The sequence below is a fragment of the Pteronotus mesoamericanus genome, unplaced genomic scaffold (assembly GCF_021234165.1).
Source record: "Pteronotus mesoamericanus isolate MK-2021 breed Mesoamerican mustached bat unplaced genomic scaffold, CSHL_Meso_final contig_100, whole genome shotgun sequence".
In the NCBI taxonomy this organism is placed as follows: Eukaryota; Metazoa; Chordata; class Mammalia; order Chiroptera; family Mormoopidae; genus Pteronotus; species Pteronotus mesoamericanus.
The window spans coordinates 16,137,404-16,159,145 of NW_026554999.1; the positions used below are offsets into that span (position 1 = coordinate 16,137,404).

Below are 21,742 nucleotides of genomic sequence, written 5' to 3' on the forward strand. Positions count from 1 at the left end.
AACCGAAAGGTCATGGGTTCGATCCATGGTTGTCCTGGGAACAGGCCAAGCTTGAAGGTTCAGTCCCCAGTAGGGGTGTGGACGAGAGGCAGCCAATCAAAGTTTCTCTGTCACATAAACCTTTCTCCCCCTCTCTCTCTCCCTCCCTGCCCCTTTCTCTAAAATCAGTAATCGTGTCCTTCAGTGAGGATTAACAAAGAAAAAAAAAAGAAAAAACTTGCAGAGAATATCTTTCTTACAAACACTTTTGTATATTTAGAGAAAGATATGCCTCAAGTAGTTTCCTAGAAGTACAATTCCTGGGTCAAGTGTCTGGGAACTTAAAAGTTTTAACAGTAAGCCCTGGCTGATGTGGTTCAGTGGACTGAGTGCCGGCCTGTGAACCAAAAGGTTGTCAGTTCGATTCTCAGTCAGGGCACATGCCTGGGTTGTGGGCCAGGTCCCCAGTAGGAGTGCACAGGAGGCAACCGCACATTGATGTTTCTCTCCCTCTCTTTCTTCCTCCGTTCCCCTCTCTCTAAAAACAAGTGGATAAAATCTTTAAAAAGAAAAATTTAGCAACATGACCACTCTCCTCCAATATGGTTGAATTAGTTTATATTCCCACCAACAAGGTAATGGGTGCTTGCTTATTTATACACCGGTCAATTCTGGCAGCATTAAATCTTTTCAAATATTTGCCATTGTGGTGGATCAAGCATATCCCAATGTGGTTTTGATTTATATTTCTTAAATTTTTGAGTTGGCCAAAAAAGTCCATATGGTTTTTTCTGTAGAACAAGAGACACATTTTTCATTTTCACCAATAACTTCATTGCTTTGGATATTATGAGTATGTCTGCTATCTCCCATGTGATATAACACTGATTGTTCTCAATTAATGTCTCAATTTAATCACTATCAACTTGAGCTGGTCTACCCAACCGTGGAGCATTGTCCAGCAAGAAATCTCCAGCATAAAACTTCATAAATGACTTTTGACACGTTTGATCAGTCAAAGCACCTTCTCCATATGTTGCCCAAGTCTTCTTTTGTGTTTCAAGTGCATGTTTACCTTTCTTGAAATAATAAAGCATAATATGCCAAAAATGTTGCCTATTTTCTTCCACCTTCAATATTAAAATGGCTACACAAAAATTCACCCATTTGGACAAGTTTTTTTAATGCATGGTGATATGACAGCTGTCACAATACAGTCTAATAAAATTGTTTTGAATGAAGTTAAGGACAACTAAGTGCTACGAGAGCCATCTTATGGAAGAAACCAAATGAACTTTTGTCTGCTTATGGAATATTTGTACTTGGTTTTATGATAATTGCTTAGTTATCATTCTTTGCCTATCTTTCTTTTGAGCTGCTGCCTTTTTCTACGACATATTTTTGTGTTGAGCAAATCGGAAGTTCCTACTATGTGGTGAGCATGGTGCTGAGCACTGCAGCTCCAACAGTAAGGAAACAGCACTGTCTTTGCTGTGGTGGATCTTACAGTGTGCTGGGAGACAAACCTTAATCCTATCACATTCTGAATGGGGGGTGTCTGCCCACTGAGTTGAGTGCCTTGAAGGAAAAGTTCTTGCATCTCTTAGTGAGAGAAGAGACAGGCCTGGCCTGGGGGTGGAAGAAGACTGAGCTGAGGAGCTGACAGCGAAAGAACAAACAGGAGAGAGGCAAGTCCCATATGATTTCAGCTATATGTGGAATCTAATGAACAAAAGAAATTAACAAACAAAATAGAAGCAGACTGGTAGATACATAGGACAGACTGACAGCTGTCAGAGGGGAGCGGGTAGTGGGGGCTGCATGAAGAAGGTGAAGGGATTAAGCAAAAAAAAAAATCATAGACACAAACAACAATATGGTGATTTTCAGAGGAAAAAGAGGGGTTGGGAAGGTAGAAGAAGGTAAAAGGGGAGAAAAAATGGTGATGGAAGGAGACTTGCCTTGGGGTGGTGAACACACAATACCATACACAGATGGTATATTAAAGAATTGTATCCCTGAAAACTATATAACTTTATTAACCAATGTCACTCCAATAACTTCAAGTGTTTAAAAAAAGAAAGGGAAAAAGAGAATACATAGGATTGGGTGCTAGGGGAAGCATTTCTGAAAAAAGGCATGGCATGGTGGGAGGTGTTGGGGTCTCTCAGATGAGTTGAAAGAAGGCCAGAAAGCAGAGCACAGAGAGAAGAACGGTGGCACAAGATGAGGCTGGACCACATCACCTAGGGCCCCAGCCCCATTAATGATTGGTGGTTTCCCCGAGATAAATAGAAAGCCAAGGAAGGATTTTAAGCTGTAGTTGGTGTTCAAATCTGCATTCTGAAAAGATCACTCTGGCTGAAAAGAAAGGAAACAGGAAGACCAAATAGAAGGCCCACTCTTTCTGAGTTAATGCAGATCAGCTCTGATGGTAACTTGGCCCTTGATGATGGCAGTGGACATGAAGAAAAGTAGATGGGTTCAAGAAATATGGAGGAGGTCAAATAAAATTTGATGATGGATTGGATGTAGGTGCTAAGGAAGAGAGGCAGTGTCTGGGATGATTCCAGTTCTCTAATTAGATGGGGTGCCATTTACTGAAATAAGAAACACTGGAAGAGTCAAGGACGAGTTCAGTCTAAGACAACACATCTGAATGAAGCTGTCAAGCAGGCAATAAGATACAAAAGTCTGGGACTGGAGGAAAAATCTGGATTGGAAACGTAAGTTTGGAAGTCACCGAATAGTGTAGTTAAAGCCATTTACATAGGTAAAATGACCCATGAGAGGAGTACAACACCTAAATCACATCTACTCATAATCCCTAAAGAATGCTAACATTTACTAGCTGAGTAGAGAAATACGAGAGAGAAAAGAAAAATGGAAGCCCCAGAGCAGGTGGAGAGTGAGCCGAGTGCGTGTGGCATCCCAGAAGCCAGGGAAAGAGCGCTCCAAATAGGATGGAGTGGTCAGTAGTGCCAAACGTTGCTGAGATGTCCAATAAAAGGAGGCCTGGAAAGTGCCTGTTGGACTTAGCAATGTGGCGGTCTTGGTGACGTGAGTTGGAATTGTTTCAATGGAATAATGGGGGCAGAAATCAAACAGGAGGTAGTTGAGGAATGAATAGGAAATGAGGAAATGAAAACACTATATGGACCACTCTCAAGAAGTGTGGTTTTTGATGGAAAACAGCCCAAACCTACCCCTCCTCAATCTCTACTCTTGAGCTTTCTTTGCCACTCAATAAGCTGAATTGATTTTATAATTCGGATTCAATGTTCCATAGCTGTGGTCTCTCGGTAGTCATGGCAACCAACCAGCCAGCCAGGGTCAGAGTCTGCAGAGGAGGCTGCATGGAAATTGGAGGCTCTTCCACCCCTTCAAGCAGCCTCCAGCTCTTCAGGCCTGAGAAGGCCCATTGTAGAATCGCTGCTGAAAACTGGGCTAACAAACAAAAAGTCCCTTTGTTTTAGAGACACCTACTGAAAAACATAAGGGTATATGGAGTCCAGGGTTTGCAAAGTGAAACAAGATAAGCCATGAGCTGATCATTGTTGATGCTGGGCAGTGGGTACATGGAGGTTTATTATATTGCTTTCAATACGTTTGTTTATGTATACATTTTTCCACAATGCATTGTAAAAAATTCAATTTAGGAACGCTGTAAAGTGAAAGCTCAGAGAGCCGGTGATTATCCCAGGACCCACTGTGTACATGGCACTTAAAACAGAATCACTTTTAATCTGCCATTATCTTGTGGGCTTCAAGGTGTCACATGTCTAAGGGAAGAAAGTCTGCTCTCACGTGCTGTTCTTTCTTCTCTCATTAACCCTACCTCCTGTTTCTTGCCCCTTCTCCTTTCTTACCTCCCTTGTGAGTGTGGACTCCACAAATTCACAGCTCCATCACTCACCATCTTTCTGAGTTTGAACAGTTCCCTCTGGTCCATGAACCAGTCCCTGAAAGATCGGGTTCCGCATCTGCTCAGCAGTGTTGTGAGGCTTAATTTTGACAGTGTATGTGGAAGTATCTAACATAGCACTCAGCCTCAAAGGCCCACAGAAGTCAGGGAGGCAACAGAAATGAATGAAGTGGACCCAGTAGGAGAAAATACTGTGAAACCTTTGGCCTATATTTAGCTTTGCCACTTTTAGGGGACATAAAGTAGAAAAATTGTAAGAAAAATTCATTCTACAAGAAAAATAGCAATGCAGCATGATCACAAATGGAATAAATAAGTCATATTCATTACTAAATGGATAATAAACAGAGACTTGGCCTCCATGTTGGGGAATATTATGGAGCAGTGGGGATTGGGGCGAACCAAAGCAGGCAGGGACAGTCCTCACACACAGCTGCCTCCAGGGGATGCAGCCAATGTTAACATGTCTTCTCATTTCACAAGACAAGCTAGAACTCTTAGTTTTTTATGTAAAATCTCCCAATTCTTAAATTTAAGTTCAATTATGTTTTTAAAAGCACATTACGAAGTCCCAACTAAGCCCATCTGTAGACCAAATGAGCTGCTGAGCTGGCAATGTGCAACCTCTCACCTGGATAATGGAACATAATAGTTTCCCCTCACCTAACCACTCTCACACTTTGTTTCTATGGCGAAGGGATTGCAATGGGTACAAGGGATGAGGAAGTCCAAAGGGATGTGATCCAGACACCTCATACTGTCCCAGGGCCTAGATCAGTGCCTGGCACATAACGGATCCTAATGAAAAACTTGAGGAATCAAGAGCCAGTAACTGGGGGAGGGGGAGAAATAGTTCAGTTTCTTCTGTACACCCTGGGCTTACCTGAGAAACTGTCTTATTTTTCTTAACAGCCTTGCGAAGTCGTTCTGGCCGCTCCATCATCAATGGGAACTGGGCAATTGACCGGCCTGGAAAATATGAGGGCGGAGGGACCATGTTCACCTACAAGCGTCCGAATGAGATTTCGAGCACTGCAGGAGAGTCCTTTCTGGCCGAAGGTCCCACTAATGAGATTTTGGATGTCTATGTGAGTTTCGATGTTTCTGGGCTGTTCTCTGGATTTTATATCTTGATACTTTGACGGGCCACACTTAGAACAAATAAGCAACAAACCATTGCCCCTGCTAATAAGGCCATCTGAGCAGAGAGCGGAGTCTTTGGAGGTGCCCTTAAAGCTCAGCCTCATCTTCACCACTCACCCTGAATGTGCCGAACTCACAGAAACCTTAAACTTTACCAGATGCTTAGAACCCTCAGAGTTTATTGACCCAGTAAAACCAATTTTACTTGTTGAACCAAATCAGAGTCAAAACATATCCTTTATTTCATGAGCATTGGATCTCCTCCAGGCACTTTCCTCCTAATGCTAATTTGGCATGTTTTCTTTTCATGGCAAAAGAAAGCAAATGCCTAAAGCAAGACAAGACCGCTAGCAGTTCCCAGCCCTCTTCAAATTCTATTAAAGCGAATGAAGACAGGAGAACTGCAGAGAACTCCAGATGACCCAATAAAGCTCCCAAGGAACAATGCAGAGGGTGACTAGACGGTCCCTGCCTCCCAGAAGACAGAGCTTCCACTTATTTAACAAGAAACTAAATTATTGAGTTACATGGAGTTAAAAACAGTCCTTGTTTTTCAAAGAAACCACTAGAATCCAGTCTTCTTAAAAACATCAGGAAATAAAAGGTGACAAGAAATCAAAGCTTGAAATTGGGTTTTTATGATAAAAAGGAATGAGCTGACTCATAGATATGCATTCTCTTACCACCTCCAAAGCCAGCACGTGATGTGTGCTGTGTCAGAGTTTTATAAATATTAGTTCTTCAACTATACAGTTTCATGGTTGTTCCTCTTAGGCCTAGTGGTTTGTGGACTAGAAGCTATAAAGAGAGCCTTATTATAGTTAATTTTGAATATTATTTTTACACTGTCCACCGGGTTGTTGGACTCTGGGTAGGTTTCAAATGGCATCAGGGATAAAAAACCGAGATTGTTAAAGACCCACTGTAGGTGGTCTAGGATGTGGTGGCCAACAATAATTTTCTAAATGGGACAAGGTTTGTACTAGCAGAATGCTCACGCAGAAGAGGCACGGAAGAGGGTGAGAGGGTTCCCAAACTCAGACCGATTGTTGAACTGTGTGAAAGGAGAAGAGAGGGTATACGGGGCAGATAGCGGGAACCTGAGGTCACACCACTGTGTTTCGGGGTTCTGTGCTCAGCACCGTTGTTACTGATGGTAAGAAGCCCGTGGTTCTCATGTCAGCCTTCCTTCCGTTGGGTGATTTATAGAACACAGGCCCATTGCACATGCAGGAAAGAGGTAAGAGATGATGCATAAGTGGACGTGATAGACGTAGTTGGGGACCGAACAGGTCCCACCCATGCAGGAGTCCCTCAGAGATCCTTGAGGCTAAAAGGGCTTAAGAGACCCGCTGTGATTCTAACTTTCCTCTTCTCCAGATGCAGAAATAAGAAACTGCGATTAAGGGACTTGTTCAAAGTTACACAGCTGTCAGCAGGAGAGCCTCTTTGTAAAGCAGTACAGACAGGAATGTCAGAAGGCGACAGCGTCTCCTTGCCTGGCTCTCACCCCTGCTACCCATCGTCCTCTGCTGCTGCACTGGGCCCATCGCCCCACTGCCCACCAGGGAGGCCGCAGGCCTTCGCGCTCCAGAGCCAGTCGGGAGGGGTTTATTATTCTGAGCCATGATGATTGGCTTTGTCTTTTGCCCCAGATGAGTTTCATTGCTGACTTCACAGCCCCGTGCAGTCATCCGTTCCTGAAAGAGTAGGACCCAGGGAGAGTTTGTTCCTTTACACCTGGTTTCCTGACCACGTCTCTTTGTGGGTCTGGAGCTTTCTATGGATGAGAAGGGGTGGAACCCAGAGTCAGCGAGTTAGAGGGTTGGGACAGGGCTTTCCTCAGGCAGCCCAGCCAGCCAGGTAGAAAAACTTTGAAAGAGCCTGAAGGATCACAGGCGGGCTCTGCCAGAGGTCTGCTCTTCTCTGCACGACTCTATCTCGCCACCTAGTGTTCACATGGGTTCTCTGCAATGTAAACATGTATCTCTTTGGACATTTTGAGAGCGCCAAGCAAAATCTAAGCCATGGTACAGGATGGTCTGGAGCCAACAGAAATCTTCCACTTCCCCTGCTCCCATCTTCTTAATCAAAATGTCTGAAATGTTGACTTTCAGCCTAGTTTTCTTTTAAGTTGTTTATTCTTCAAAAAGCAAATGATGAAAAAAATCTGTAAATAACTTTCGTTTAATCTGTCACAGATCTACCAATATTATTAACCCACCGATTTATAGATAGAGCCACTTATACCACTGAACCCAAAGCTGGGAGGAAAGGGATGTGCATGCCAGCGCGGTGACATTGACTTTTGTGTTGTCAGATGATACATCAGCAGCCTAACCCAGGAGTCCACTACGAGTATGTTATCATGGGGACCAATGCCATCAGCCCACAGGTGCCACCTCACAGGAGACCAGGTAAAGTCCCTTGTTTCACTGCCAACCCCTCAATTCATTCCCCTTTAAGTCCCCCTCTGTCTTCTTCTTGTGCAGATACCCTCAGTCTCAATCAATGCAGAGAAAACCCAGGGCCACGAACTTAGAGTCAAGGGCCCAGGTATCAGAGGAAACTCCACCATCTGTCTGGGCCTTCGCTGATAAGAGTTTTTCATTCACTTGATTCAAAAATGAATTGAACGTCCTGAGTCTTTCTTTCCAATTCCTCATGTGGAAATGCCCTTGTATCAGTTTCCTGTTGCTGCCCTAACACATCTCCTCAAGCTTAGTGGCTCAACACAATGCAGATTTACTCTTTTACAGTTCTAAAGGTCAGAAGTCCAAAATGGGTTCTCTGGGCCGAAACTGCGGAGTCACTGGGCCAGAGGCTGCAGGAGAGAATCTGTTTCCTCGCCTTTTTTCCAGAGGCCACTCACATTCCGCGGTGCACGGCCCCTTTCTCCATCTTCAAGGCCAGCTGGGCGGCACCTTCACATCTTTTGCTGGCTCTGACCCCCTGCTTCTGGCACTACATCTCTTTCCCTGACTCTCACCCTCCTGCTTCTTTCTTATAAGGACCCTAATTTGGGCCACCCAGACAATCCAGCGTAATCTCTCCCTCTCAAAATCTTCAACTTCACCACATCTGCCATGTAAGGTGACATATTTCAGGTTCCAGGGATTAGGACACAGGCTTCTTCTGAGGGCCACCAGTCAGTCTGCCAGCACCTTTTCCCTCGGTCCCCTTTTGCTTCTGTGAACACGACTTTGGCCTATCAGAAAAGAATAGTGACTTCATGCCTAGAGATACACCTCTTCCCTGTGGGCTCTGCTGATGGACAGAGTGGGCAGCTTTGGTTGGGCTGCTGCTGGGAGTGGCACAGCACTCGGGCTTTGCAGGTATTTCTTTACAGAGCGATGATGGAACCCACCCAAATGGAGATGGTCTATTCTATCTTTCCAACAAGAAGGTCTGCAGAAACATTAATGATAATAATTGCTCACTCACACTGAGTCCTTGCTGTGTGTTGGATACTGCTAAACCCTTCCCATAGACTAGCTCACTGAATTTTCACCGCAGCACTCAGACAGAAGTGCTATTATCAGCTTCCTTTTAAAAGTAAGGGAGTAGAAGCTTAGAGAAATTAGGTTCCTGCCCCCACCCCACAGTCGCTGGGGACCCGCCTGTGTGACTAGCCCCGTGCTTGCTGTACTGCCTAGGGGCTGCCTGGCCCAATGTGTGTCCTACAAAGTGAGGGGGCAGGTGTGAGACCTGGCCTATCCATCCTTCTCTGGGCTGCCGATCAGATAACCAGGTTGCCTGATTGTCACAGGCTGGGGAAGAGCCACCGGCCACCTGGAGACAACGGCCTGGTGTGTGTGCGACAGGCGGGCCGCACGTGTTGTTCAGGCTTCAAGTCAGCGTACCCAGCCCGGCGGAACTTTTAAGCCCTTTCCAGGAGCAACACACAGTCTGAGAGCCAAGTCCAGATGGCAAACTATTGCGATACTGAGGTTGATGCTAATTTGGGGGGGCAATTGCACAGACTATTCGAAATGATACACGGTGATGATGATTGATAACAAGCCTAATGGGTTTCACCTAACAGGTAGCACAGGCTTCTGGGGTCAGCTGCCTGGGGCACAGCAGGCCCAGAGGGGTCAGTTGTAAAAAGTTGGTGAGGAGGGGCATTCGTCCCCCATGTCAACGAAGTCAGGGGGACAGAGCCTGGATCCAGCTCTGCCACTTGCTTGTTATGCTTCCTCAGTTAAGTCAGAAACTTCTCTGACCGCATTCCCCGTCCACAAAATAGAGGGAAAAAAACTATACTCAAAGATTTTGTTCTGTTTTGCTTTGTTTTAGAGGGGCAGAAGGGAGGGGAGTGAATCAGTTAGGTGTCAATCCTAGCACCCAGTGCATGCGAAGTACTCGAAAGATTGTTAAATATCTTTAGCTCATAATATCTTGGATGGCCTTGTCGCAGTATGCCTGGTCTTGACTCTATTGGTTTAATTTGCATATAATATTTTAAACCACCAAGTATTGTAGGTAGCCAACTAAATAAGAAAGTACTGGTAAAGGGGAAGAGAAAGCCCTATGTTTTAACTGGATTCAACAGTGACTCTGGAATTTGTCACTGTATTTAAACTAATATGTTCTTGGATAGGTATTGCCAAATTTCTCTCCAAAATTTGTGTCTTACTTGCAGGCTCCCCCACAGTGTATGAGAATCTGTTTTCCGTCATGTTCAACAAGGGAGTTAGTGACTTAAGGGTTTCCGTAGTGTCTAATCTTATTGTTAGGCAAGTCGATTGGTTGTTGCTCTTGTTTCTACCTGCAGTTCTTTAGTTGTGAGTGAAGCTGAGCACTTTTGTAAGACTCTTACTGCCTGTATTCCTTTTTGTGTGAATTGCCTCTTCCTGGCCCTTGCCTGCTTTTCCTACTGGGATGTTCATCTTTTCCTTATTTGTTTTTAATAATGTTTTAAACATTGGGGAAATTAGTGTCTGCATATTTTAAATATATGTGCTCTGAATTAGAAATGATCTCCTGCTACCTGATTTTTAATGTTAAAGCAGTTTCCTCTTTACGACTCACCATGCAAAATGCACTTAACCCGTGTGTGTGCACCGGCCTCTCCCAGGGGAGCCCTTCCAGGGCCAGCGGCTCGCAGAGGGGAGGAGCCAGGAGCGGGGAGAAGGGAAGGAGAGGACTGAGGGGAAGGAGGACTTGCACGGTGGTGCACCTGAAATTTTCACCTCGGAATCAGCACAGACCTTCCCAGTCCGGCATCCGGATAGATATTCTTCCCACCGGCCAGACAGTGTGGTGCCATCAGCACCACAGCCCCCACGACGAAGCCGGGACCACAACTGGAAGCAGCTCGGCACAACGGAGTGCTCCACAACCTGTGGGAAAGGTGAGCTGGTGTGTGGGCTGGCAGGGTCTCCACAGAGCCCCCTGCAGACCCGTGAGGGATGTGCAGGATGGGCCCCAGGGGCTTGGCAAACCCTCCCCTCCATGAGCCTGGCCCAAAAGTCAAGCTGACTTGGCTTTTAGCCTCCTAAATAAAAAGGTAGAGAGGACATGTGTTATTTGCAAATTAAATTCGAGACCTGCTTATTACCAACAGCAAGAGAGAGAGAGAGAGAGAATTTCCCTAACCCTCCATTGTCTCCTACTCCCAGTCCCCTATCTTTCTCGCCTGTGACCGATGGCAGTAGCCCATAGAGGCCCTCCCTCCTGGGCTCGCTCCCAAGCATCTAAAGCCTCCATTGGAGTGCAGGGCAGGTGACGCAATGCGGATGCACCAAACATTTAGCTCATCTCACGGTCATCAGCAGTGACAAGTATGCTATGACAAGAAATTCTGAGTCTTCCAGTTCTGTCCAGCTCTTTTCTGCCCAACTCAGGTCCATTTCCCTGTGACCTTGTCATTGTCCCCACACTGACCCTCCGCCAAACTCCATTCTGGTCTTTCCTGGTGAAACTAACCAGACCACACATTTCTCTGCCAGTCACGTTGGAACTTCCCTTTCTGTCAATGCTTCCGGCATCGTGGCATCATCTCCACAGAAGGGCCCTGTCACCGGCACGCTGGTGGGGACTGTACTCCATACAGTCGTTGCTTCGACCTCTATCTGGTCAAACTCGGCTTGGTTGGTTGATTCCTGGAGTTACAAGGCTAAAATTATTTATTTTCTTCTCCCTTCTCATTTTGTCCATCTCTCCATGATGCCTCACTGACCTCTACCTGTGGTACGGTCCCCTGCTCCAACATAACGTGCTTCTGTTTTGAACAATACACCCAACATGAAACCCAACCAAACTGATCCCGGATTCTTCCCGCTGCCTGGAGCCCAGCCAGCACCTGCCCCCACCACCCTGTTCCTGCTTGCTTACAATTAGAGAAATATTAAATGGTGTTCTTGAACAATGAAGAAATGGCCAGGTGTCTCCCTTTCCGCAGTAATCGAAACTGACTGAAGGAAAGAAACCATTGTGGTCACTGGAGTCAAAAATTATAGATCTGGTATTTTCTCACCATCAGAGAAAGAGGGCCTCTGACTCTGTTTCCTCGGCTAGACATTGGGGCTGGCGTGTGGACAGGCACGCTCACCGTAAGGGCAGCGGGAGGGTGGGGAGGCGGGGCAAGGCCACGTGCAAACAGCCTCAAGCAGGGCCCATCTTTACAAGACAGAGCACTCCTGTGTTAACCTGTGTTTTTTGGGTAAATGTACTAAATTTCCCTCTCACTGGAATGCCACATGGTTGGGGTGGTTACTGTTGCTCCCCAACCCACAAACTCCTAAGTAGAAAAGTTAGACCCATCTGGTCTGAAGAGAAAGGGATAGGCTAAAGAAAATAAGATTTTTTACTTAATCTCTTAATAGCAGGGTCCCAAACAGGTACCCTGCAAGCCATGAACTGAATCTTATTCACCTTTTAACTCCGAACAATGTGCTTAATGTTGGTTGAATTTAATTAAAGATCTCTTCTTAAATAGAAGCAGATATGTCTCTGCAAAAAACTTAATTCCACAAAAGTTTTGCTTCCTATTAATTTTACAGTCAGTACTGCTTTTTACTCTGCTAATAATTATGTTTAATTGGCACGTTATTTTAAATAATGGTCTCAAGTTATAGCTACATTGTAAATTTTTACTGCCAGAGTACTTTATTTTTTAATTTTATTTTTTATTGTATTTTTTCCATTACCATGTGTCCTCTTTATGCCCCCTCCCCCTGCAGTCCCCACGCTGTTGCCCACGTCCATGAACCCCTTTTCCTTTCTGCTCAGCCCCTCCGCCCTCTACACTCGCCCCTGCCTTCGCTGTCAGCCTGTTCTCTATCTATCAGCCCGTCTCTATTTTGCTTGTTAGTTCAGTCTGTTCATTAGATTCCACATATGAATGAAGTCATATGGTATTTGTCTTTCTCTGACTGACCAGAGTACTTTAAGCAAATGTGTGTTTCAGATCAAAACTGCCTTACAAACTGTTCAATTTCTTACAAGAACTACCCTCTGACTCAGTGTCACACAAGATCCGCTTAAAGAAGCATTGATACACTGCTTGTGGCTGATGAAAATTTGAGACATATTAAAAGTTATTCCTCTAGTTATGATTAAAATTGTAGAAAGTTGGAAATTCAGAAACTATATATGCCTGGCCAGTTAGCAGCAGAGCTAAGACAGAGCTGCACGATAAACGACAGGGTTCTGTAGGGCAGGGATTATGTAGTGGCCCAGAATGGAGGGTAGACAGTTCTCTGTGAGGGAGCGTCTTACTCTTCCAGCATTTAGTTTGCAGGTTCAGCCGGTTATATTTCTCACCTTGTAAAGGTTCACAAGTAATACTTCAGTGCTGCCACCAGGAGGTAGCAAAGAAAAAAGGCAGAATTGTGACTCCGCTATTTTTTTGACTTGTTTTAAGAGCTAGAAATTCCACTTAAGAAATTCTTTTTTCCAAAATAGGTTTATCCATTTTAAGCCAATGAAACCAGGCCATTTATTTTTAGTCCTCACCCAAAGCTATGTTTATTGATTTTAGAGAGAGAGGAAGGGGGACAGAGAGAAAAAGACATCATTGTGAGAAATATCCATCAGTTGCCTCCCACACATGCCCAAACCAGGGATCAAACCCACAACTGTGGCATGTGCCCTGACCAGGAATCAGACCTGCAGTGTTTTGATGCACAGGACGACACTCCCACCAACTGAGGCACCTGGCTAAGGCTAGGCTGTGTTGTTTTTTGTTTTGTTTTGTTTTTTATTACAAAAACCCAAGACAGTTAATATCTTTTAGCAGAGTAATAAAAATAAATATTAGACCTCTAATAAATATTCATCCAACAAACTTTTATTGAGCACCCACTACTCTGCTAGGTACTGGGGATGAATAGATAAACAAGAACTAGTCCTGTACCTAAGAAGCTCACTGTCTTATGGCATAGACGTGTACTCAAATAACTAAAAATACCACTGGATCCGTACTTTATTAGGAGAATGTGTAAAGTGCTTTGCAAAGTGGAAGCCAGCTTCTCTTCTATCCTTTCTTGAATCTTCATTTCTCTGCTCCAATGTAACGCTCTCATGAACATATCTGGCACTTGCAGGCCAGTTGGTCAGGCACTTTAGTTCCAGTTCAGCGACTTGGATGGCCCCTCCCTTCAAGACACAGGTTCCCAACCAACCCTTTCTGTAAGCTGCAGCTCAAGCGCTCTCGGAGCCTGTCTCTTCGATGTCTCCAGAAAAACCTTCAAGAAATTACTGTTTATTCTTGTTTCATAATCTCTCCCCTGCATAGTGATATGTTAAACTGTTATGAAAGTTGATTTTTATCTGCCTTTGAGCACTTTTAAACCATGTCCATAAATAAACTATAAGCTCTAAGAGGGCAAGAACTATTCTACTCTTCCCTGCACCTCAGTGCAGAACAAAGCCCTTGTGTGGGAGGTGTGTGTGTGCATTGTTCTGTTCTGTGGCCTCTCTCCATCAGCTTCTGGATGTCTGTGCGTCTCTACCACAGACCACCAATCGGGGGTGTGGGACTGTCCTTCAGACGTTCTCCTTGTCCTTCCAGGGTCGCAGTATCCTATTTTTCGCTGTGTGCACAGAAACACTCACGAAGAGGTTCCTGAGAGCTACTGTGACTCCAGCATGAAGCCGACCCCCGAGGAGGAGCCCTGCAACATCTTCCCCTGCCCGGCCTTGTAAGACAGCCTCTCCGTTTCCAGCCCGTTACTGGGCCCCTTCTGCTTGCTTCTGCATAGGACCTTAGTAGGGGATATAATCTCATTTTTAAATCAATCTAAATCTGATTTAGAAACATGAGTCTTGATCTGTGCATAAAATTGCAGCCTGTTTAGCAAGAGCACCTGTCTTTCAGGATCAACATAGGAGCTGAGAGCCTTTAGCAGGTCAGCCCACTCCCTGGGAGCCCACCCTTCGGGAAATCGGAGGGATTGGGGTTTAGCATGTTTAGGGAAGCAAAGAATTATTGGGTTGGCCAAAAAGCCCATTTGTGTTCTTTTCCGTAAGATGGCTCTAACAATTTTGTTAGATTGTATGGCGACAGCTGTCATATCAGCTTGCATTAAAAAAAAAAAAAAAAAAATCAAAATTGGTGAATTTTTGTGTAGCCATTTTAATATGAAGATGGAACAAAATGTGCAACATTTTCAGCATATTATACTTTATTATTTCAAGAAAAGTAAAAATGTAGCTGAAAAACACATGCCAAAAAAGAGTTGGGCAGTGTATAGAGAAGGCACTGTGACTGATCAACTCTGTCAAAAGTGGCTTGTGAAGTTTTGTGCTAGAGATTTCTCACTGGACATTGCTCCACGGCGGGGTATACCAGTTGAATTTGATAGCAATCAAATCCAGACATTAATTGAGAACAATCAACATTATACCAATGGCCCTAGCTAGAGTGGCACAGTGGATTGAGTGCCAGCCTGCAAACCAAATGGTCGATGGTTCGATTCCCAGTCAGGGCACATGCCTGGGTTGTGGGCCAGGTCCCCAACAGGGGACGCACAAAAGGCAACCACACATTGATGTTTCTCTCCCTGTTTCCCTCCCTTCCCCTCTAAAACTTAAAAAAAAAAATTATACCAACGTTATACTCAAAATATCCAAATAAATAGTTATTTGTAAAAAGAAAAAGTGTGTTTTTTTATTTTATGGAGAAAATCATACAGGTTTTTTGGCCAACCCAATACAATCCGTTATAGTCAGTGTGGTTAGGAGAGCTGTGTGCAAAGAGAGAATAATGAAAGTCACACCACATTTGCCTGGAGAAGCCAGGAAGAGCATCTCGGGAGAGGCCTTGGACTGCTGATTGAATGATAAATAGGACACTTGCAGAAGAACAGGGTGAAAGGGCCCTAAATGGGGTCAAAACTCAACTCTCAAAGTAATAAAAGCATAATTCTCCTCCAAACACGTGACACACATGTGCTGACCTCTTAACGAAATAACAGAGCAAGATAACAGAGGAGGAAACATGAAACTGATGTATAAACAGTGAAAAATAAAGAACTCTGGTCAGAGTAAATGGAAGATCCATGTATGCAGATGCAGGCCTCCCACGGACCCACAGCTATGCCGCCCACCCATCCCCCAGGCCTCTATGGGGATGTGTCCCTGTCAGGCTACTCAAAAGTAGAAAGTCCCCTCTGATCAAGGGCCTCTCAACTTGTTGGCTCAAAGGTTATGACTCAAAACACAAAAATGTCCCTTAATGTCCAGAACCATGAGATCAATAAATCCAAGATTATATAAAATCTAAAATAATAATAATGATAACAAATGCTGGACTAAGATTTCTAAGTTAGTTCTAAAGTGGGTTAAGATTTTCTACAGGATAGTGAAACAAGGCTTTAGAGGTTTATGGGTTTTTTTACTAGGTAAAAATTATTTGTACCTGCTCAATTTTCTTAAATTATATAGATTCACTGGCAAATAGCATGTCGAGCAAAGTTAATTTCTTTCCAGAGTCCAGTGGCCCTTAGGCAGACGTAAGCAATGCCCTGGGAGAAGGGTCACCTGCGAGGATTCTGATGGTTCTATGTAAGTCACCTGAGCTCCTGCCCTCTTCCTGTTGACTGAAGTGATCTGTCCCTGTCACTCTCTCCTTCCTGAGCCAGCTGGGACATCGGAGAGTGGTCAGAGTGCAGCAAAACCTGCGGCCTGGGCATGCAGCATCGCCAGGTTCTGTGCCGCCAGGTGTACGCCAACCGCAGCCTGACTGTGCAGCCCTACCGCTGCCAGCACCTGGAGAAGCCCGAGACCACAAGCACCTGCCAGCTCAAGATCTGCAGCGAGTGGCAGATCCGCACGGACTGGACCTCGGTACGCGGGGTGGGGAGTAGGGGCCTGCTCTGAAACTCCTCTCCAAGACCTACCACCACCCTCCCACCTCCCCCAACCATGACCTGACTTGGGAGCATCCTGAGTTCTCCAGGAGGGAACCTATCTTGTGGGCTTCTGGATGCTGCTTTTGTAAACCGTGACACATACCAATAGCTTGATAAAGTTAAAGCTAGCATGCACCACAGCCGACTATGACTGGGAGCCCATGGAAGCCATGTGCGTAAGGTCTCGTCTCTCTTGAGTCATTGTGGAGTGAAAGGTTGGCAAATGCTGGTAGAGCCAATTCCTCCCAGCCTTCTCTCCAGTTTTACAGATGACAGGCTGAGGCTCAGATGAGCAAAGGAGGCAAGATGTCAAAGAAGGCCTTAGGGAAAAGGGTTGTGAAATTTTCAGGACTGGGGTCCTCCGCAGATAGAAGCACTTTGAAGGGAACATAGCAACCCAGGGAGTCTCTGCAGGCCTCTCTTTAGGTGGCAGGTAGCAAGAATGAGGGCACCGTAACTGGAGAGTTGCCCAAAGCTAACGCTTCCCACCCTCACGTAAGCTTGCTGTGTTCTAGTGCTCGGTGCCCTGTGGAGTGGGGCAGAGGACCCGAGACGTGAAGTGTGTGAGCAACATCGGAGATGTGGTTGATGACGAGGAATGCAACATGAAGCTCCGGCCGAATGACATTGAGAACTGTGACATGGGACCCTGTGCGAAGAGTTGGTTCCTAACTGAGTGGAGTGAAAGGGTGAGTGTGATGGCAGCTGAGTACATTTGCTTGAGCCAGCGACCAAGGTCTGCTGGGAACTATGTGTTACAAGGTGCCCCGAAACTACACAAAGATCAATTACTAGCTAAGAATCCCAAGGGTGATTTCTGACTTTGGGGAAAAGGCCCAGAGATGAACTATTACAGGAGTCTCCATGGTGCTTCCTAACTGCATGTATTACATGCCTACAGATGCCCGGGTACCTTATCACAGCACAGGATCTGAGCCAGCGGGTATGGGGACAGCCCGGATCATTTCTAAGGGGCTCCCAGTGGTGCCAAGGTTGCTGGTCCAGGGATGGAGAAAACCAGCCATGTTCATAGCATCTTAGGGGGCATTACTAAGCTCCCAAGCTCTCTCCTCCCAGTGCCCTGTGAACAACAAACAGTGGGCTATCTCAAGCTTGGAGGAGTCGACTTTACACGTCAGCGGAGAGGGGCGCACCTACCCTGTTGCTTGATTCCGACTGGCCAGCATCCATTCTGGCTGGTCAGTGCCCACGATGGACCAGTTGTTGAGTATCCTAGCATCACCCTGGAGTGTTCACGTGGGTTTCCTGCATTGCCTCCCTCTCATTACAGCGATAACCCACATCAGTGGGAGTGTTATTGGGAAAGAAGGGAAGAACACACAGCTGCCAATGCAGCCTTCAGTCCGCATTCAGAGATCCTCCTGGAGATTCCCGCCAAGTGATGTATCTCCTTGTGGTTTCCTGGCACCTTGTGGCAAGCAGTCCCTGCCCCTTAGCCCAGAGGCAGTCCTGAGAGGGAGCCTTTGGCAAAAGCACAGAACTCTTAGGATGAGCAGCTCCTCTGCCTCCAATCCCAGGAGTGGACTGTGCCAGGCTCCAAATTAGCCATCAGGAAGGTGCTAGCCAAAGGGAAACAAAGGGAAAGTGGGCGGTGATCTAAAGGTGTCCATGGATTCAGGCTCCTGGCCCTAAAGCTGAGCGCGGCAGAGCTCACCCAGTTCTGTCTGTGTATCACCCCTTCCCCAGCCTCCTAGCAAGGACAGAGCTCCTGGCCTTGCAGAAGTGGTGCAGGAAGGAGTGTCAGAGGCCACCTGGGCAGCCTCCCTGACAGCACAAGGACTCCCCAGAAGTGACCTTGACATATGTCTGAGCCATTTGTCAGAAATTCCCTGTGTACAAGAAATCAAGTCAATGACGTCTATTTCTTGTACAGCTACAGCGTCAGGTTTTCACATCGAACTAAAGTCTTTCCTGCCAGCTCGCAGCCTGTGCCGCAGGAAATGCGTGCGCGCTGCTCACACTGCACACCCTCAGGTGCGGGGAGCCCCTTCCCTTCCTCTTCAGGTTAAGAATTCCCAGTTCCTTCAACTGATTCTTTGTCTTTCTGGATTTCTAACCAGAATTTGTATTCATAGTAAACTTGCCAAATTTAGTGTATAAGTAAATGGATAAAAACAATGCTGGCTTTCCCTCTTACACTGGAAAGATGTTTTTTAAAATAGTTTCATTTTCCTGCTCATACAGTAATATACACTATTATAAAGAATGTGAAAAGAATACAAAAGTATACCTATAATCTCTTCTCTAGAAGATAAAAATTTAAGATTTTTAAGCTACACTGCCAGCTTTTTTCACTCATACATACTTGCCATACATAGTGTTTTGCATTTATGTATATTTTAAGAATATAAATCATAATATATGATCAATTTAACCTGATTTTTTCTCTTATGTATTATAAACATTTTAATGGGATTAAAACCTTTAAAGCATGATTTCTAATTAGAAAAAGTTATTGTATGACTATTATAATTGAACCAATACCCTATTTCTAAATGTTGAGGGGCATTTTTTCTAATTTTTTATTATTTTAAATAATATTTCTTAAATATTCTTATCCATAAATCTTTATATGTACCTTTCCTTGTAGGATGGGAGAAACTCCCAGAAACTTGGTTTTTCTTGCCAATGCAATAAAGAATGACACATCAGCGAGCCCACCAGCATGCAGGCAAAGTTTATTAGTGCCAAGTTCTAACAGGAAAGCAAAAGCAAGGATGGCTAGAGCAGGGCTGGCCGGAGGTCAGGTGGCTAGAAGCCAGGTGGCCAAAAAGAGAGTGCGTCCTTTTTTCTGAGGACTTATGTAGTTGGTGGGGTGGGGGTGAAGAAGTTACATACCGACTGATGAGTGACGTTGGTGCCATCTTTCCCGGGGGCAGATGTGACTCCCGAAACACAGGTATGGGGGTCCGTTAGCCCCATTCCTTATCTCATTCCAGACTCTCTTTGTTCACTTTGTATATGTGACGGGAGGCAGGCAGTTAACCAAAGTTGTCTTATGGGATTTTCCTCTGGGCGCTGTGGACCACCCCCTTCCCCCTCCCGGGCCTTGGGATGAATATGCAGTCCCCAGGCTTTCCTTCTCCTGGCTGGTGGGGATGGTACACACAGACTTTCAAGGGCTCCCCTGCTCCTGCACCATCATTGTTTTGCTTATGTTGTTCAGAATGCCTGGCAGCCTTATCAAACCAGGCTCAGGACTGTTGGGTTAACAGGTGAGGCATTGCTTCTCGCCTCCAATATTAAGTTCTTCGTTAGACTGCAATGGTGAGGGCCCTTCCTTTATTTCCCCTCTGGCCACTCATTCTGCCCTAACACTTGTTTCCCTAAAATAATGTTTAGGAAGTAAAATCATTTGACCAAATGCTATGAACCCTTTTAGAACTCTTGACACATTCTGGCAAATTTCTCTCCAGAAAGATTATTTCAGCTTAGTCTCCCCAAAAGCAACTGAGATCACTTTTATAATCCTTTTATTACACTGATTCTTAACTGCTTCTTAGTTCCATCTCTTTACATTTGCCACACTGAAAAAAGGCATTGGGCTCAGAATGCCCTGTGTACAAAGGAAAAAGCAGCTATATGTTTTTAAAAAAAAAAAAAAAAAAAAAAGCAATGCTTTGTTCCCCTGTGCATCTCCCACATTTATTTAGGACAGTAAAGCTGTACAAATAATTTATAAGGAATTCCACGCTAGTTAGTTCCCCACTCAATAAAGATTCTTTGCTTTGTATTCTAACATAAGTATTTCCTGGATCTAACCCTTGTCTTAAAATTCCAAATACAGCAAAAAATGAGCACTTTTATCCTTCCATTTAGAGAATTTTTTGGAAAACATATTTTAAGCCATGTAATTTCAATGCTATAATGTAAGTAATTTTGCTTTATCTACCCCCAGAATAGATGATTATTCCTGAATGTTCATGATTATTTTGGAGCAGGTGAATGAGAAGGGATGCTATCGGGTTTAAGGAAGGTGAATTGCCTTTGGCACCCTTTTCCCAAGGACTTATTTCTTACTAGACCTTGAGTGAGCTGTTGGCTCTCCGACCCTCAGCTTCTCATCCGTAACACTGCTGAGTGAGCATTAAGGGATAACATTCGAAACCACGGCCCAGATGAGACTGGCACCCTCGGGAGGGTTCCCGGTGGGCTGCTCCGTTGTTTGGCTTCGCAGTTGACACTGGGCCTCCCAGCCACCAGCTGGCCTTAGGAAAGGTTCAGTGCCCAGGAGTAACCAGGCGATGGCAGTCCACATGTGAATAGTGGCTGTGTATAAAAATCAGCCTTGTTAAGCTTTAGTCTGAACTATGCAGTTTTTAGCATAAACATGTATTGAGTACCTATTATAAACTAGGCATGAAAGAGACACAGCCTTCATTTAAGGAGCTCAAGTGGGAGAGAAGAGAAAAAATGAGATTAAAGTTTACAAACACTTAAGGATCTAAAATGTATCTGCAATATTATGATTTACAAGAAATATAAATGCGGTCATTGAGATGATCCACAGTTCCTGGCCCACAGCTCCCCAAGCCCTTGGAATTTCGGTAGCGCTAAAGGTGATAAACGTGTGTTCTGTTATGTTAATGAGATGACTTAAGGATAGGGATTCGTTCCCAAAGATGCCGAGGGTGTGCTTAGAGGGTTGGAATTTTCAGTCCCGCCCTTAGACCTACAGGGCAGGGCTGGGACCTGGAGGCTGAATCAATCACTGGTCTTTAATTTAATCAACCATTCCTCCGTAACGAAGCCTCCATCAAACCCAAAATGACTTTGTTCGGAGATCCTCCCGGTTAGTGAAAACAGAGGAGGAGGGGAGTGATAACCCTGGAAGCTCGGCGCCCCTTCCCCCATTCCTTCCCACATGCATCTCTTCTATCTGGCTGTTTCTGGATTATATCCCTTCATTATAAACTGGTAAAATTTTTCTCTGATTTCTATGAGCTGCTCTAACAAAGCCATTGAACTGAGAAGGGTGTCTTAGGAACCTCAGATATGTAGCCAGTTGGTCAGAAGTACAGGAATGACCTGGGCTTGGAATTGGCTGCTGAAGTGCAGGTGGGGACACTCCAGTAGGACTGGGTCTTTAACCTGTGGAATCTGACGCTGCCTTCAGGTCAGCTGGGTCAGAATTGAGTTGAATTGTAGGACACCCAGCTGGTGACCTGAGAACTTCTTGTTGGTGTGGGGACTCCCCGCCCCAACACAAACATTGAAATTGGCCCCAGAATACTAAGAGTATCCTGTTGCCCAATTTAAAATTAATTGATCTCTGCCTAAATGAACTGAGGTTTTAAAGTTAATCTGAATTTTC

General features: G+C 45.1%; 1 protein-coding gene across 2 annotated transcripts in view; it reads left to right on the forward strand.

Moving 5' to 3' along the window:
• Positions 1-21,742, forward strand: part of THSD4 (thrombospondin type 1 domain containing 4) — a 546,728-nt gene that overhangs the window by 508,777 nt on the left and 16,209 nt on the right. For both annotated transcript variants that reach the window (XM_054595598.1, XM_054595687.1), the window contains 6 exons: positions 4,817-4,992; positions 7,368-7,464; positions 10,128-10,403; positions 14,067-14,196; positions 16,138-16,342; positions 16,923-17,096. In XM_054595598.1, the coding sequence (XP_054451573.1) occupies positions 4,817-4,992; positions 7,368-7,464; positions 10,128-10,403; positions 14,067-14,196; positions 16,138-16,342; positions 16,923-17,096 (1,058 nt within the window). The remainder of the gene's footprint in view (positions 1-4,816; positions 4,993-7,367; positions 7,465-10,127; positions 10,404-14,066; positions 14,197-16,137; positions 16,343-16,922; positions 17,097-21,742) is intronic.